A 19,537-nucleotide genomic window follows, 5' to 3' on the forward strand; every position below is an offset into this window, starting at 1 on the left:
TCATTAGGTACCTATACCTCCAATATATATACTCAGCGAGTATTACCTTATTTAGTTATTCTTTTTTTATCTGAATTTTTCTTCTCAGTTGGGTCGTGACATCACTCTGACCTGATAAAATCTAAAGACGTTAATGTGGATATTGTGATATGTGTCTGAAGTTTCTGCAACCACTCAAATGAAAAAGTTACATAATTAGTACTGTTGAAAAAAAACTAATATATGTCTTACAAGTTTAACTAAGGGATGAAGAGAAGGGATATGGGTAACCTTTAGAAAATTGATTCCCCCTATTGGTCCAGAGGAAGGTAAAAAAAAAAAAAAAGAAACATAAGGCATGAACCAATCTGCTCTAAAAAGGAAAAAAATCCCTCCTGATGCCAGGGGGCGATCAGACTTGATCAACATTCAAACAAGAATTCTATACATTGACATAGGCGCTATTATTTTCTTCTAAGAAATTATCTAAGACTTTGTTAGAGCCATCTACTGCTATGACCAGCTCCTGCGCTAGGGTATTCCACAGATTCACAGTTCTTAAGGTACAGACAGCTTGTCGGCTCTGTAGATTGAACCTTTTTTCACCAGAAGGAGGGTGTGCCCCCTCAGTCTAGTGTAGAAAGTTCGGTAATTTTACATAAGAAGAAAATATTTTCTGTTGTCTTCAGGATCTTCCTATATCATCCATAAACATCATATATTGTGTAGAGAACCATGTGTATTATTGATTCATCTATCAACCTCTTGCCAATGCTTGACGTCTATGCTCGTCATGAGCGGCTGGACGTTGCTGCATCATGACGAGCATAGAGGTTATGATGATCGTGCGGGCACAGCAAGTGTGCCCATGCAAACAGGAGCAGGGGCAATGGCTTTAATACACAGCCACAACCCCGCTCTACCGGTAGAGTTCAGAGAAACCTCTCATCTCCAACTTTAACCCCTTGAATGCCGCGATCGAGGCCAGATAGATATATACCAGTACATTAAAGTTAAAAAAAACGAAATCAAAATTAAAAATCCCCTTATGGAATTAAAAAAAAAGGCAAATCAATTTACAAAAAGTAATGTAGAATAAAGAAAATCAGTAAATAAAATACACACAAATGCAAATTTTTTTGCAATAAATAAACTATATAAGATACACAGATTTGGTATCCGCACGGTACCTACACATTATAGCATAAGTTATGATAAACATAGAAGCTGTAAAGAAAAAAAACATTTAAGAAAACTGTAGGTGAAATCGTTTATTTTCTGCATTTTTGGCAAAATAAAAATGTATATAAATTAAACGATAATGTAAATGTACCAAAAAATGCCACTAAAATAAAGTACAAATCGTCCCACAGAAAACAAGGTCTCATACAACTACGTAGAATAAAAAATAATAAAAGTTAGCAGCGCCGGAATGTAAAGAGGAAAAAATAAAAAAATTGTTGTCCTCAAGGCCAAAATTGGCCCGGTCCTTAACCCCTCCCTGCCGCAGCCACTTTTGGACCAAATGATAGAGCCTCATTTTTAAAATCTGACATGTTAACCGGTCCTTAACCCCTTCCTGCCGCAGCCATTTTTGGACCAAATGACAGAGCCTCATTTTTAAAATCTGACGTGTTAATTTATGTGGTAATAACTTTGGAATGCTATTACCTATCCAAGCGAGTCTGAGATTGTTTTCTCCTGACATATTGTACTTTGTATTAGTGAAAAAAATGTGGTAGATAAATTCAATATTTATTTGGGAAAAACACCAAAATTTTGAGAAAATTTGCAAAATTTAGCATTTTTCTAAATTTCAATGTATATACGTGTAAGACAGATAGTTATACTACACAGAATAGTTATTAGTTAACATTTCCCATATGTCTACTTTATGTTGGCATCGTTTTTTGAACATCCTTTTATTTTTCTAGGATATTACAAGGCTTATAAGTTTAGCAGCAATTCAAGAAAATTTCAAGAAAATTTCAAAAGGCTATTTGATTAGGAACCAGTTAAGTTCTGAAGTGAATTTGAGGGACCTATATATCATCCCATTTTAAAAACTGCACCCCTTAAAGTACTCAAAACAGCATTTATAAAGTTTCTTAACCTTTTAGGCGTTTCCCCGAAATTGAAGTGGTGTGGAAGTGAAATTTGCAAATAATTATTTTTTTTGCAGAAATTCCATTTTTAAAATTTTTTTCTGTAATACTGTAATACTGAATGTTTTTCCAGAGAAACACAAATTAATATTTATTTCCCTTATTCTGCTGTTTTTGGCCTGATATCCTACATGTGGCCCTAGTGTGCTACTGGAGTCAAACACAGGCCTCAGGAACAACGGAGCACCTAGGGGATTTTAGGGCCTTCTTTTTTTTATATTATATTTTAGGCACCATGTCAGCTTAGAAAAAGTCTTGTGGTGCCAAAACAAAGGAAACACCCCAAAAAAATACCCCCATTTTGGAAACTACACCCAACAAGGAATTAATCTAGAGGAGTAGTGAACATTTTAAACCCACAGTTCTTTCATAGATTTTATTAGAATTGGGCAGTGAAAATAAAAAATTACATTATTTTCCAATAAGATGTAGCTTTAGTTCAAAATTTTGTAAAACACCCCAACATTTGTAAAACAACTTCTCCAGAGTACGGAAATGCCCCACATGTGGTCATAAATTGCTGTTTGGGCACACGGCAGGGCTAAGAAGGGAAGGCGTGCCATTTGGCTTTTGGAGCGCAGATTTTGCTGGATTGGTTTCTCTGCACCATTTGTAAAGCTCCTAAGGTATCAGTACAGTGGAAACCCCCCAAAAGTGACTTGATTTGGGAAACTACACCCCTTGAGGAAAACATCTAGGGGTGTATCTAGCATTTTGACCCCACAAGTCTTTCATAGATTTTATTAGAATTGGGCAGTGAAAAGGAAAAATTACATTATTTTCCAATAAGATGTAGCTTTAGTTCAAAATTTTGTAAAACACCCCAACATTTGTAAAACAACTTCTCCAGAGTACGGAAATGCCCCACATCTGGTCATAAATTGCTGTTTGGGCACACGGCAGGGCTAAGAAGGGAAGGCGTGCCATTTGGCTTTTGGAGCGCAGATTTTGCTGGATTGGTTTCTCTGCACCATTTGTAAAGCTCCTAAGGTACCAGTACAGTGGAAACCCCCCAAAAGTGACTTGATTTGGGAAACTACACCCCTTGAGGAAAACATCTAGGGGTGTATTGAGCATTTTGACCCCACAAGTCTTTCATAGATTTTATTAGAATTGGGCAGTGAAAAGGAAAAATTAAATTATTTTCCAATAAGATGTAGCTTTAGCTCAAAATGTTACATTTTTTTCAACAAATAAAGAAGAAAAAGCACCCCAACATTTATAAAGCAACTTCTCCAGTTTATGGAAATACCCCAAATGTGGTCATAAATTTCTGTTTGGGCAAGCGGCAGGACTCAGAAGGGAAGGCGCACCATTTGGCTTTTGGAGCACAGATTTTGCTAAATTGGTTTCTATGCACCATGTCGCATTTGTAAAGCTCCATTTGGAAAACTGCACCCCTTGAGGAATACATCTAGGGGTGTAGTGAGCATTTTGACCCTACAGTTTTTTCATAGATTTCATTAGAATTGGGCAGTGAAAATGAAAAATTACATTATTTTCCAATAAGATTTAACTTTAGCTAAAAATGTTCAATATTTTCTCAACAAATTTGCTTTTGACGAGCCCCTAAGGTACTAGTACAGTGGAAACCAACCCCCAGCAAATTACCAAATTTTGGAAACTACACCCCTCAAGGAGTTTTTCAAGTAGTATATTGAGCATTTTGACCCCACAGGTGTTTCAGACAGTGGGCAGGAAAAAAAAAGAAAAAATGTAGCCCCAAATTCATCATTTTCACAAGGGGTTAAAGGAGAAATACCCTACTTGTGGTCATAAACTGCAGTTTGAGCACATGGCAGGGTTCAGAAGGTTAATAGCACCATGCAACATCTGAAGCCTACTATGGTGGCATTTACCACCATAGTGTAAAACAGAGGCTCTCTGTGTCAAAATATTAGAAACCCCAGAAAAGTGACCCCATTTTTGGAGATAAACCCCTCAAAGAATTCATCCCGTGGTATAGTGAGAAATTTTAGATTATAAAGTAACACTTTTCAAGATATTCATCTAGGGGTATAGTGAGAATTTGTAATTTGTGAAGTGATACCCCTCAAGGTATTCATCTAGGGGTATAGTAAGAATTTTTAATTTTCTTTAATTTTAGCAACTGAGGAGAACCTGGAAAACCCACAATGGAGGGAGAGGGAACGGCAGGTCCCACTACCAACCTACCCACCATTCCATAAAATCCAGCCAAAAAAATAAATCAAAGGCCTCAGCAAAAAAAGATTTGCTGAGACAACCAATCTCATCTGGATTTATTCTTCTCACCCAGATTTGAAAGCTAGGTGAGATAGACACTCCCTCGGGTCCTTGGTATAGTGAGAATTTTTAGTTTTGTCTTCTGTTTTTTTTTACACATTTTAAATGGGGCTGGTGAGTAAAAAAAATAATAATTTGTCATAGCCAATAAGGGAGACAGAAATCGTGGATAAAGAATAAATAAATTAAAAATCCAAGGTGTGATATATTTTGAAATATTGTTTCATGCACAGGCCGGGCTTTGTGGGACACGTCCAACATTGGTATGTGGTGTCCTTACGAATGCCTCACTTGGCACAAACTCTGCACTTTTTTGGGGATTCTGTTTTTTTTCATTAGGGGAGATTTCTGTGGGGAAATGCTGGCCAGAAAATACCCTGCGGATGGTAGCACCAGATGAACTGCCCTCCCCTTCCTGCTCAGCAAATATCAGAGACCTAATTACTTTTTCCTGAAATTGGAGCAAAGTATCTCCACTGCCGGCATATCTGCAGAGGACAAAGGCATTGTATAAAGCAATCTGTGTAAGTTGGACTGAAAGCTTTTTATATCACACGTTTGTCTTGCGCATGGCGCTGTACGGTTTTATGACCTGATCAGACAGGTTAACATCACCCATATATTTGTTGTACTCATGTACGCAACATGGTTTGGGGACTTGGGTGGTGGATCCGTGTACAGGGACAAGGCTGCAGTTGCTGTCATGAATGCTGGTCAGTATAGGGACGTCCCTTTTATCTTACATTTCAGGAGCAGTAGATCGTCGCTGCAGACAGCTTTGCTCTCTCCTTACTTTAGTGTCTGACCCAGCAAAGTTTAGGGGAGGCCCTTCTTATTTTTTGCGGATTGTTCCGCACGCCAAGGTGGATTTGGACAAGAGAACTTTTAGCAAAGGGACACTATTGTAAAAGTTGCCTAGATATAGATTATATCCTTTGCAAGGCAAAGGATGAACAAGATCCCATACGATCTTTCCACTAATCCCTGTGAAGAGGCGGCATTCTGGGGGATCTATATGGGAGTCTTTCCCCTCATAAACTCTGAAAGAGTAGGTGTAAAGGTGTACCCGGTGACACTTTCACATAATTTGTACATTTTTATGCCGTATCGGCTATTTTACTTGGTAGATACTGCCTGAAGTGCAGTCTACCCATGAAGCTTACTAATGATTCATCCACTGCAATGTTTTCTTGGGGGGGGGGTATAAACTTGGGTACATTTTGGGAGTAGTGGGCAATTAATGGTCTAATTTTATAGAGCCTATCAAAATTTGGGTCTTGTGGGGGTGGGCAGTGACTGTTGTTGTTGTAGTGCAGGAACTTCAGGATGGCTTAAAATCGTGTCCTGCTCATAATTGTGCGGTACAGGGGGTTGTGCTGGATGATCAGAAGCAGGCTTGTGCCAGGCGATTGGAAGCTAGCTTGTGCTGAATAACTAGACTTGTCTCGGACACAGGACACCGGGATTGAAGTCGTCGTCACCCAACTTGGCACGAATGCCAGACAAGGACACAGAAGTCGTCTCTCACACTTAACTTGGCACGGGCACCGGACACAGATACTCGAATCGACACGAATGCTTGACTTGACACGGACACTGGACATTTGATATAGCACGGACACTGGACACCGGACCCTTGAATTGGCACGGACACCGGACACTTTACTTGGCACGGACACTTGACTTGGCTCAGACACTAGACACTTGACTTGGCACGGACACTGGACAGTTAACTTGACACCAGGGGCGTAACTAGGAAACACTGGGCCTCATAGCAAACTTTTGACTGGGGCCCCCCTCCCCTGGGTGTCACACAACCCCCCCTTGTAGATAGTGCCTTTTTTACAGCCCCCCCATGTAGATAACGCCATACAGCCCCCCTGTAGATATTTACAGAGGGGGCTGTATGGCGTTCTCTACGGGGGGCTGTATGGCGAACGTCATACAGCCCCCCCTGTAGAGAACGCCATACAGCCCCCCTGCAGAGAACGCCATACAGCACCCCCTGTAGAGAACGCCATACAGCCCCCCCGTAGAGAACGCCATACAGCCCCCCTGTAGAGAACGCCATACAGCCCCCCCGTAAAGAACGCCATGCAGCCCCCCCTGTAGAGAACGCCATGCAGCCCCCCCCCTGTAGGTAACGCTATACAGCCCCCCCTGTAGGGAATGCCATACAGCCCCCTCCCTGTAGGGAATGCCATACACCACCCCCCCTGTAGGGAACGCCACCGGCGCTCCATTCATTTCTACGGAGCTACAAACAGGCCCCGGAAGTCAGAGGTTTGTGATGGAGAACTTCAGGGGACTTTCAGTCCCCCGTTCTCCCTATCAATGCCAGCGATCACACATGTATCCCCTATCCTGTGTATATCCTGTGGATAGGGGATACATGTCTTTTGTTTAATGGCAGAGCGGGGAGATACCTCCCTGCTCTGCCGTAGTGCTCAGTGGCGTCGCGCTGTAGCAGCCATAGCGGCTGCTAGCGGAGCCTCCGGCCATGGTGGGGGCCCGTGCCGGCGGGCGACACCGGCCCCCTCATAGTGTGCACGCTGGCCCTTTAAGACTGGGGACGAGAGCATGCATCCTACCTGCATCAGCATGAGGAGAAAGCAATGTGCTCCAGTGTCTCTGAGGAAGGTGATGCCGGCCAGGTTCAGAGTCCTGCGGTCGCGGCTGCCTGTAAGCGGCAACTGCCGGCGGTCAGCGACCACTGGCATTACATGCATATTCTTAAAGATTATTATTAATTAGATCATAGAAGGTACACTTTAATCATATATGTTTCTTAGAAAGCTGTCTGACGTCCAAGATAACTGGCAACACATCTCCCACAGTGATAGAAGACAGATAGGAAATACGAGGCACTCACTGCAGTGGCAATAAAAAAGATTTATTGAGGTTGATGTCGGTCAGTAATGATGTGGAGGATACCAACGACCGTTTCACGCTACAAGCGCTTTGTCAAGGCTCCCACAGTGGATGCCACCTTGCTTTTCTAGAGTACCGAATGAGAGCAGGGAATTCAGACATTTAAAATAACAATCCCTGGTAGGGGTGTGATAGCGCCATACTACGTGTCACACAGCTTACCTAGAAAAATTATTTTTAATATACATAAATCATAATATGTTTATTTTACACATTAAATTAATTATCACAGTCATTTTTTACACAGGTAACAGAAATAAAAAAAAGACTGAAGAGTTCAAAGAAAATGTGGTCCACTTTACCACATTCTATCTGTAAGGAAGAAAGAATGACAGGAGGAGAGTCCCATCAAGAACAGTGCTGGAATGGTCACAGCAAAGCTCGGTAATTTATGAAATAGAAATATGATGACCAGTAGATGTAACAACATATTATTTCCATGCAATGTATATTCGTACTGTCTGGAATGCATCTACCCTACTTATATTTAAAAAAAAAAAAAAAAAAGCTTCAGCTTAAGAGAACTGTTGCGGAAATGCCGTGGATTTTCCCCTTTTTTTTTTTCTTTTTTGAAAAAAGTGATATTCACAGTTATATCTGCAACCAAAATTGTAGGCCGGTTCCACTGCGTAATTTTTACTCTGTGTGGGAACCCAGCCTAAGGCCCCATGCACACGACCATGCCTGCAATCACGGCCAGCGATTGCGGGCACGGCCGGCCACCGACTGCCACCCGCATTTTCGGGCCGTGCTCCCATACAAAGTATGGGAGCACGGCCCGCAAAAGAACGGACATGTTCCGTAATTTTCTGAACATTTCTACGGCACGGACACCTATCCGTAGCAATACGGAAAGGTGTCCGCGTTCAATGAAAGTGAATGGGTCCATTTTTGCGGACCGCAATTGCGGTCTGCAAAAAATTAGATTTTTTACGGTCGTGTGCATGGGGCCTGAGTGTATGGAGAAGCCCCGCTCCTAGATGTACTGTAGAAACACCCAGTCAAAGCAATTAATTTTTAAAACTGGCATAAAGTGGCAAAGTGTATTGACAATCTCTATGGGCAGCCTTTTGCGTGACCCACAGGGCTGTCACCTTTTACTGCCCAGGTCCTTAAACGGGAACAAGCTGTAGCGCAGGTGGCTGTGATATTGTACAAAATCAATAGGAAGTTCAGATTGTGCAGGATGTGGGCTTATTCACACATGACATGTGACTGCTGAAGCCAATCACATACTGCAGCGGTCACTTTTGTTGACATGTCAAAGTTGGAGGCCAGAATACGGAGACCGGCAGGGGACCATATTAGTATTACCAGGGAAGCGGCAGAAGATTGGGAAGGTGAGTATACAGATCTTTTTTATTTTAGTCGATCCGCATCAGCAAATCCGCCATTAATCTTGTTTCTCTGTGGTTCTGCCATTAATCTGCAGCAAATTCGTCACGATTTGGTGTCGATTTGCTGCTGTGGATTTCCCTGCGTCTTTCTCTGGATTTGCTGTGGAAAATTTCCACACCAAATCCATTGCATTTGGACATAGCCTTAGGCTGGATTCACACGCGGTCATTACGTCCGTAATTGACGGACGTATTTTGGCCGCAAGTCCCGGACCGAACACACTGCAGGGAGCCGGGCTCCTAGCATCATAGTTATGTACGATGCTAGGAGTCCCTGCCTCGCTGCAGGACAACTGTCCCGTACTGTAATCATGTTTTCAGTACGGGACAGTTGTCCGGAAGCGAGGCAGGGACTCCTAGCATCGTACATAACTATGATGCTAGGAGCCCCGGCTCCCTGCACTGTGTTCGGTCCGGGACTTGCGACCGAAATACGTCCGTCAATTACGGATGTAATGACCTCGTGTGAATCCAGCCTTAGTGTTCCTGCATATAATTTGCTCTTAATGCAATATTAAGAAGGTAAAATTAGAACTACTATGAACAATGTTTAGGTACTTCATATTTGGGGTTTTAAAGATTCCATTCAATTTCATCAATTGATAATAATGTTTGTCTTGGTGCTTTTCTAGTCATAAAAATTCAAAATAGAAATCGTTGATGTTTTCTCATTTGCAGTCAACACAGTGCCCATTCAGCAATCACTGAAAAGCTAAGTCATGCCTTAAATGCTGGTTGCTAGGGATACCCTGCATAACAACCAGGTTTTTTAAATTAAGTTATCAGGTAGTTTGGCCTTAGCAACCAGTCCATCTCCGGTTACTGTTGTCTCAAGGCAGAATTGCCACTGAACTGAGGGCAGGGAAGGGGTGCAGAGGATTTGCAGGATTTTCCATATTAACCACTTAACGACATGCCACGTACATGTATGTGACAGCCATTAGGGGAAGTACTGTATGGAGCGGGCTCATGGGCTGAGCTCACTCCATACTTGCCTGTGTAATACAGTCGACACCTCACTGATCGTCTAACCCTTTAGATGCTGCGGTCAATCGCGACTGCAGCATTTTAAGTGTTAGAATCAGTGGAACGGCCCCCTTCGATGTGTCATCGGCCCCCTGTGATGCTATCGCGGGGTGCGATGGTTGTCATGGCAGCCTGGGGGCCCAATGAATGCCTCCAGGTCTGCCAACGTTGTACTACTTTGAAGCCCTGCCTCTGGCAGGGATTCAAAGGAGCCTGTCAGTATGGCGATATACTGCAATACATTAGTATTGCAGTATAACATGCAAGTGATCCAGTGATCGCTGATTCAAGTCCCCTAGGGACAAAAAAGTGAAAAACAGTTAAAGTTTTTTTTAATGTTCCAAAAAAAGAAAAGTATTAACAGTTTAAAAAACTCCTTTCTCCCATTTTAAAGCAATGTTAAAGAAAAAATAAAGTTAACATGACTGGTATCGCCGCGTCCATAAAAGCCCAAATTATTACGATACAGCATTATTTAATGCACTCGGTGAACGCCATAAAAGAAAAAGAAAAAACACCCAATTTGCTGTTTTTTGGTCACCACCGCTCTCCAAAAAAATGGAACAAAAAGTGATCAAAACGTTGCATGTACCGCAAAATGGTACCAATATAAACTACAGCTCGACCCGCTAGAAATAAGTCCTCACATTGCTCAATCGACTAAAAAATAAAAAATGGCTCTCGGAATATGGCAACACAAAACAAAATATTATCGCTGTAATTGTATGAACTCATAGAATAAGTTGAACATGTAGTTTTTATTGCCCAATGGACAACGTAAAAACAAAACCCCCAAAAAAAAATTGTAATTGCTGTCGATAATTTTACCCCACATATAATTTGTTTTCAGTTTTCCAGTACATTATGTGGTACACTAAATGGTGCCATGAAAAGCTACAACTTGTCCCACAAAAAACAAGCCCTCATATTGCTATGCCGGCGAAAAGAAAAAAAAATGATGGCTTTAGGAAGGCAGGGAGGAAAAGACGAAAATTAAAAAACGAAAATTGGCAGTGTCTTTAAAGGAAATGTGTTGCCAGCAAAACATGTTTTTTTTTTTTAATTAAACAATTAGTGTATAGGTGATTAAACATTGTTCTAATTTTTTTTTTTTTTTCACGAGTCAGGAAATATTATAAATTGGATTCAATTTATAATATTTCCCAGCACTGGTCACTAGATGGAGCCATTCCCAAAATTGCAGCATTGCATGTGGTAAAGCAACCACATTGCTTTATGCTGCAAAATTGGGTAAAAATCCCTCGCTCTAGTGAGCTCTCAGAATCCCCCCCTCCTTTATCCTGGCTAGTGCCGGTATAAACGAGGGGTTTGAACGGTCTAACCTTCTACACTGTGTGTCGCCATTTTTTGAGCTAACACACAGTGTAGAAGGTTTACATACAGTAGTAAACACACTGAAACACGAACATACATAGAAATAACTTACCTGCTCCAGTCGCCGCCGCTCCCTCCGGTCCATCCGCTCCGTCTGCTGCCGCTGCTCCATGTGCACAAGTCCGGAAGCCGCGACCGGAAGTAGTAATCTTACTGTCCGGACGCGACTTCCGGTCCACAGGAAAATGGCGCCGGACGGCGCGCATTTCAAATTGTACTGGGTGGGAGCGGCGCATGCGCCGTTCCCACACAGCGGCGTACACGAAGGTGGATGGAACGGGCCCCGTTCGCAGTCCCTATGGGACTGGAGCTGCCGTATTCCATGTCTGTATGTGTCGTTAATCGACACATACAGAAATGGAAAAAAAATGGCAGCCCCCATAGGGAAGAAAAAGTGTAAAAAAAAAAAAAGTAACACACAAACACACAAATTAATCCAAACGTTTTTAATAAAGCACTAACATCTTTAACATATTAAAAAAAAAATTTTGGTGACACTGTTCCTTTAAGGGGTTAAACATATTTTGTAGACCTCAACAATAACTGATCACACTAAACAGTTTCGGTTAAACTATAATAAAGAAAGCTGGTGGAACACTATTAGAAATGGTTTATCTGATGAAAGTGACTAACAAAATACAATAACTTTTGATAAACGGTAAAAACGATAACTGATAAATAGAGAAATTCAAGCTTAAAAACAATAGGAAAGTGTTTGTGGCCTGCTCATTTGTCACTGCGTTAACTAGCGACACATTGTATAGAGAGTCCTTGAAATGATTTACTCACTATGGTTTCTTTTTAACATTAGTGATGATTATATTTGGGAAAAGGGATAGCTCATCGTTAGAGATGAAAACACGCATCATAAACTAGCATCCTGCAAAAATAAATCCATTCAATCAAGTGCTATTATAACATTTAATCTATCAGATGTTTTTAATAGAGCAAATTTTCATGCTGACAAATTATTCATGATATTGAACTGTGTCGCTCTCATGAAATGCAGCCGAGAGCTCCACAACGATAAGTGATCTCATACAGATTAATGTTCTTTACATCCTGTGTGATGGGAAAATGAAAGCAGAAGAGGACAAAGCAGATGTATTTCTAAAAAATGTACCCAGCCATTGAATTCTCAACTGCAGCCAAATTATAGTAATACATAGCATCAGATCTCTTTATGTCGTTTTTAGAAGTGCACTTAGTGTGAAATTATTGGAATACTCAAATAGACTTTTCTCTAGTTCTCAGCTACATTGAGAAATGTCCAAATGTGAAAAATGAAGAACCATGCCTAATAGACAAGGCCTGAACTCTGTGCTCCAAGACAGAGTAGCTGCCAACATAACAAAAAATCCTTGAAAAAGAGGGGTATAATCCTGTCTTCCAGAACTGTGTTTTCTTAGAAATCGACTTTTATGAAATTAACTACAGTTTGACTTTGCAGGTATCTGCCTGAAGTCATGACGGACGGCTTGATAAACCAGATCAATAATCCGGAGGTGGATGTAGACATCACAAGGCCGGACACATTTGTTAGACAGCAAATAATGGCACTACGAGCAATGACGAACAAACTGAGGAACGCTCTCACTGGAAATGATGTTAATTTTCAAGATACAAGTAAGCCGACATTGATCATATTTAGAAAATGAGTGGTTTTAAAGAGAATGTGTCATCAAAAAATGACCTATTGCTTAAATCAAGTTTTTAAGTTAAACATATTTTTTAAGAATTTTGGGTGATTAGTTATATTAAACAATCATCCTAAAATCTTGCAGCTTTCACTCTGGCCACTGAGCCTCATCATAAACTGACACTTCCTGTTCTGTAGAGATCACTTCTCCGCATTCATCTCATTATCATCACACAGGATTACAATGACAGGTAACACCTATATATAGATAACACAGGACCCACCATTGACAATAGGTAAAGGACACTGCTCCCCTCCTATCCCTAACTGCACAATGACCTATGCACAGGTCACAGAGCATGCTACAAAACTCTCCCATAGAAGTCAATGGGTCCTCTCCTATTCACAGGTTCCTATGGTCCATGAGGCTGCTGTAAAGCATATCTCTAAATGCTGTTAAGCAAGGAATGGTTATTAAAAAAATAAATATATATATATATATATATATATAGAGAGTAATAATGCTTCCTACAAGGGCATACGTACCGTGATGACAACCCATGTAGCTTCTAGTGGTCTGTTTGAAAGGTGGCCCAATCCTGATTGGTCCTATTCCTTTGCCATTGGGTGGTGAAAACATGCGCAGGACTCCCCTCTACAGAGGAACCACAATGTTAGCAATCAAGGAAGTAGGAAATGAAAAGCACGTAGAGGGGAAACAAACATCAGGTTTTTTTCTTTCCTGGGTGGAAAAACCTGGAACCATAATTAGGGCCCATTTTTATCTTTGCTAAGAGGTCACCTCTCTTTTATGTATGGCACTGCCTTCCTTTATAATCCTTTTTAATCTTTTTAGGATCTACTCTTGGCTTTGGCTAAAAGAAAATGCATCAAAAACTGCACTCCTGTGTGAGCCTGGCCTTAAAGGGAACCTGTCACCAGCATTTGACCTAATGAACTCTACTCACCCCTCGTTGGCCACTGCTGTCAAAAGTTAATTTACATTATCTCCTCGCCTAAACTCCTCCTCCGACCGCATATAACGGTCTGCAAACATTTTGCGCCTTTTATGGTAATAATCCAGCAGTCTCGTTCGTTCCTCTTTTTATGCCCATTCACTGCCGAAAACTGGCCCGCCCTTAATGCCAAAATCTCGTCTGAGATAGCGTGTATGTGCCTGTATGGTCCATTACCCTTCCTTGCTTCGTCCGGGCCACAAATCTAGTTACTGCGCATGCGCCGCTAAGGTGCCACAATGTGCGCATGCACCAGAACAAGACATCGATGTGCAAGCGCAAGATTTCGTGTGTGCTGGGGGAGGCGATGAGCTGTCAATCAAAAGTAAGGAGGCGTGGTTAACTCGGAAAGGCTTGAGGAATAAAGATATGACTCTTTTCCAACGAAGATATGACTCTTTTATGCTCATTAGCATACAGCGCGGGGACACTAGAAAACTGAACACTAAAGGTACAGAGCCGACTAAGAAGATAATTATAGGTTACATTAAAATGATTTTTCACCCGCTTCCACCAGGTATTGCTGATTTAATAGGTGAAATGCTGATGACAAGTTCCCTTTAAAGGATTTTTCTGTCTATAGATTTTTGTGAGACGTCAATCAGATATATGGGGATTCAACATCTAGGACTCAAGAACAATGAGAATCACATTGCCTGATCTCATGGACTGCACAGAAGTTTACTTTGCCCTACCTCCCTCTTATTTTAATGTACTATAAATTTTTCAATTGGTCAAAACCTATTGTTTTAGTACATTTTTTTATGATTTGAATGTTAATAATTTATTACATAAGTGTAATGACGGGGGGTGGGGAGACAGACAAGTGAGCCCTAATCTACCCACCACTCAGTCCCTGCCTACTTGCAACGACCCGCCCTAGGCGACGGGGTACAACTGGGCGACAGTCCCTACGCTCAATAAGTGCAAGACAGACAAACAGACAAGGGTACACAGAGCTAGGGGGAGAAAGGGGCAGTTGCCCACGGCAACACCGTGAGCAACAAGAGAAATAAACAAGCCGAGTCAAACCAGGAGTGTACGAGGTACCAAACGCAGAGCAAGAGAGTAGTCAGCAAGCCGGGGTCAATATGAAGCAAGGACAATAGTACAAGACGCTGCAGCAGGGCCAGGAAACCAAACGAAAAGAATCACAAGCAAAGGAGGAACAGGAAAGGCAGGTATAAATAGACAGAGGGCGGGAGCTAGCTCCGTCTGGCCAGGCTGTGATAGGTTTTCTCACTCCTAAGCCTGCCACCCTGAGTGGTGGAAGATGGAGTCAGTCTCACAGACATAGAAGCAGGTGCAGACTGATTATCTATGGGCGTTAACCCCGAAGCTGTGCCTGGCAGATCCTTTACAATAAGCTAACTGGATCTGTCTTAAACATATTTGATATGAAACACAGTGATTGCTTTACTGTGATGTGGGCCTATGCTACTGGCAGAAGAGTTAAAATAACAAATCTACATGGCAGATTTTACTTTAACCATGTACAGACTTATTTTGGTTAAAGGATATATATATATATATATATATATATATGTATATATATATATATATATATGTATATATATATACATATACACACACACACGCAAATATGCATACATATATATATATATATATATATATATATATATATATATATATATATATATATATATATATATAAAAAGACCTTGTTACCTGGGTTGTTTTGGTGCCATGCACAGAATTCTTTGAGCATGCAGGTACCTGCAGTCATCCTTGGATTGTATGGGACCATGCATACACTAATAACACCATCTGTCCTTTTGAGTAAAACTGAAGCAATCCTGTTAATTCTAATAATAAATAATCATTAACAGGGAATATGGGCTACCTGAAACACTGTGCCATGCAAACTGGCGTGGAATTAGTTCAGTTTGGTTATTATTATTAGTAGAAGTTACATAGTATGTACAGTTGAAAAAAGACATATGGGATGGGATGGGAAAAAGGCAAGGGATGAAACATTAATTCTACACATTCACATAGGAGCTGATATTTTTTAGGTCTAGGAAATGATCTAAGCCTTTTTTAAAGCCATCTACTGTCCCTGCTGTGACAGCTCCTGTGGTAGGCTATTCCAAGTTGTGCTTAGCAATCGTATTCAAGTCATTCAAGTTCTGTTTGAGTAAGGATGAATTCACACTGCATTTGCAGTGTATGTTCGGTGTATGCGCTTGGAATATCTCCCGATGTATATGCCGAACTTAGGCCCCATGCACACGAACGTGCTTTTGCGGCCGCAATTCCCCTGAAAATCCACGGGAGAATTGTGGCCCCATTCATTTCTAAGGGGCCATGCACACAACCGTGGTTTCCATGGTCCGTGCATGGCCCAGGAGCCTTGACTGCAGAAAGAACGGACATGTCTTATTACGGCCGTGTTCTGCAGTCGAGGCTCATAGAAAATAATTGACACGGCTATGGTCATGTGCATGAAGCCTTATACTCCATACAACTGTATGCCATAGATCGCTATTGTTACAAATGTATACTGGTCGGTATTTGTTTTTTTAACAGTGTCCGACTGACATATAACAGTGTTGGATCCCACTGAGATTACCGCGAGATGCAATGGTGGCAGTTGTTGTGTCTTAGATGCATTGAGTCACACATTCGGCCATGTATGAAATGAAAGTTGTCATCTAGGTCTAATGATAGGAGTAGTGGTCACTATAGCAATACTAGTATTATATCCATATTTCTCATACTACAGTTTTGTGGCCTTTTTGAATGTTGTTGGACACAGATATAGACAGACATGTATGTGTTATTTGCTACTATTAAGCATGGATAAATATATAAGATATTTTCCTTTTTCTTAAGGTGAAGAAACAAGCGGCTCAGGGAGTGGCAGCGGCTGCACGGATGACATCTGTCCCACAGAGTATGACTACATCACTACAGAAGCTCTACCCTTTGAACCAGACAGGAGAGAGCTGGAATACTCTGCAGCGTCCTCTCTTAAACAATCGCTCATTGTACTGTTCACCGCAGTTGTCCTAGTACTGGGGAGACAATGGAGATAATCGAGACATTTCCAGGACAACAAAATAAACTGTTTTAGTTATGAAAATAGTCAATTATCTTCTTTTAATACACACCTGGACAATGGACCATTTCCCTCCAAATGCTGACAATTTTCTACGTACATTCTTCTTACCTATATTCCAGTCTCTTTATTTCTTTACTCCAGCAGAAATCTCAGTCCAAATGTTCCTAAAATAACTGTCTTCATTCCCAGTGACCATTTTATATATAAATTCATTTGATTTCAGAAAAATAAGGTTTTACCTGTAAATATTCAGACTTTGCTGGGCCCATATTCATTTTTAATTGTTTAAGGGAGCACACTACACATATACAACTCTATTGGATATTAAGCTGATTTATAATATATTTATTTTCTGATACCAATTAAGTGAATTGAACTCCTTAATTTTTTTATTTTTTTTAAACATAAGGGCCGTGAATCATTGTGAGATCTTGTATTCAGCAAGAATTGCTACGTTTCTATTAAGTGCATTTAAAAGGAGTTCGTTTTTATAGAATTTGGCTATATCTTTTCTGCTTTATTTTACTTTTTAATTTGCCATTTTGCCTAAGAACATTTTTAGTTTTTTTTTGTTTTGTTTTTTTTGCTTCTTTTTGTTTGGTTGTCTAAAAATACGGACTACTGTTAACATACTGAAACAGATAGTTTTATTGTGTGTTGATTTGGTATGAAATAAAAAACAAATATAGGGGAAAAAAACACTTCATAATAAGGCTACGTGTGAGCTGTATATTTTGTGCCAACAATGAGATCAGATCCCTTTAAAGAGGCTCTGTCACCAGATTATAAGTGCCCTATCTCCTACATAATCTGATCGGCGCTGTAATGTAGATAACAACAGTGGTTTTTATTTTTTTTAGCAAGTTATGGGCAATTTACATTTATGCTAATTAGTTTCTTAATGTCCAACTGGGCGTTTTTTACCTTTTGACCAAGTGGGCTTTGTAAAGAGGAGTGTATGACGCTGACCAATCAGCGTCATACACTTCTCTCCATTCATGTCCATTTGTACTCAGCACAGCGTGATCTCGCAAGATCGCGCTGTGCTGTCACATACACCCACATTAACTTTACTCAAGTGTCTTGAGAGTGAATAGACATTGCCTCCAGCCAGGACGCGATGTCTATTCACACTCCCGACACTTCGGTAAAGTTTGTGTGGGACTTAATCACAGCAAAGCGTGTTCTCGCGAGATCACGCTGTGAATGACAGCACAGCATGATCTCGCGAGATCATGCTGTGCTGTGTGAGTAAGTCCCACAAAAACTTTAAGTGTCGGGAGTGTGAATAGACAACCCGTCCTGACTGGAGGCAATGTCTATTCACTCTCAAGACACTTCAGTAAAGTTAATGTAGGTGTATGTGACAGCACAGGGTCACACTGTGCTGAGTACAAATGGACATGAATGGAGAGAAGTGTATGATGCTGATTGGTCAACGTCATACACTCCTCTTTACAAAGCCCACTTGGTCGAAAGTTAAAAAACACCCAGTTGGTCATTAAGAAACTAATTAGCATAAATCTAAAATTGCTCATAACTTGCTGAAAAATGATAGTTTTTCAAAATAAAAACCACTGTTGTTATCTACATTACAGCGGCGATCAGGTTATATAGGAGATAGGGCACTTCTAATATGGTGACAGAACCTCTTTAAGACTGGACAGGGAAAACTTTTCCACACAGAGTCGTATTATGGTTGCCTGCAGCCTAGGGATACCTGCACATGGAACAGTAACATGGCTAATATTGCGATTTTGCCGCAATTTCTGCTGGGGTTTTACATTTTGGAAAATAGCATCATGACATTGCAAAGAAAATGACAAGTAAAGTTCGACTAAAGGGTTGTCATTGCAGATGCAGTTGACCCACTAAATCAATGGGGGGAAAAAATCAAGACAAAACACCAGGATCACCATGTGCATGTAACATGGCCAACGCCTTTTTTCTCCCTTTCTCACTGAAATATTCCCATTCCCCCTTCTGCTAGCAATTCAATTACAGAATGGAAAGTTCTCAATCTGCTAATCTCATGTCTTGAGCAACTAAATATCTCTATGATTTCACACATTTTCTTATCCATAGAATCCTACAAGTGTTGCTTAGGATTAAAAAAAAAAAAAAAAAGGTCTGTTTTTGTCTAGAAACCACATCAAGTCCTTCCATGCCTGTGTCTGTTATTACAACTCAACACCATTTAATGTGGAAAAAAAAGACAATACCCAACTAGAATTTGCCCTGTGATTTTTCTTTTGAACTTTGTGTGCTCTAAAAACAAAACAAGAATTTATTCAAATGGCAGGTGAACAAGATTTGCCCATCAGCTTTGCTGTCATGTGTGGAATATTACCATCGAAAAGGGTGGGTTCATCAACATTCATTAACATTTTATACTGTTAGTATCCTTATTTTTATCTGCATACTAGATCTGAACTGTATGGGATATCATAAGCATGATGGAACAATGGCTGCAACAAAATTTTATGTCAAAGTTCATAAATAATTTGAATAAGAAATAACATTATTTTGTGGGACACAATTCAAGCATGAATTATAGGTAATTATCCAACGTCAATAGAGTACAGGTTACAGGTATTCTGTGTGAAAAGTAAAGAAAACCACAATCACTGGCTTAACTA

At 40.7% G+C, this 19,537-nt stretch overlaps 1 protein-coding gene across 2 annotated transcripts in view; it reads left to right on the top strand.

Moving 5' to 3' along the window:
• Window positions 1-17,684, top strand: part of GPC6 (glypican 6) — a 709,242-nt gene extending 691,558 nt beyond the window's left edge. For both annotated transcript variants that reach the window (XM_075852383.1, XM_075852384.1), the window contains 3 exons: window positions 7,588-7,724; window positions 12,609-12,784; window positions 16,670-17,684. In XM_075852383.1, coding sequence (XP_075708498.1) covers window positions 7,588-7,724; window positions 12,609-12,784; window positions 16,670-16,872 — 516 coding nt within the window. In that variant the 3' untranslated portion in view covers window positions 16,873-17,684. The remainder of the gene's footprint in view (window positions 1-7,587; window positions 7,725-12,608; window positions 12,785-16,669) is intronic.
• Window positions 17,685-19,537: the final 1,853 nt, after the last annotated feature.

Source organism: Rhinoderma darwinii, chromosome 2 (genome assembly GCF_050947455.1).
Source record: "Rhinoderma darwinii isolate aRhiDar2 chromosome 2, aRhiDar2.hap1, whole genome shotgun sequence".
NCBI classification, from domain to species: Eukaryota; Metazoa; Chordata; class Amphibia; order Anura; family Rhinodermatidae; genus Rhinoderma; species Rhinoderma darwinii.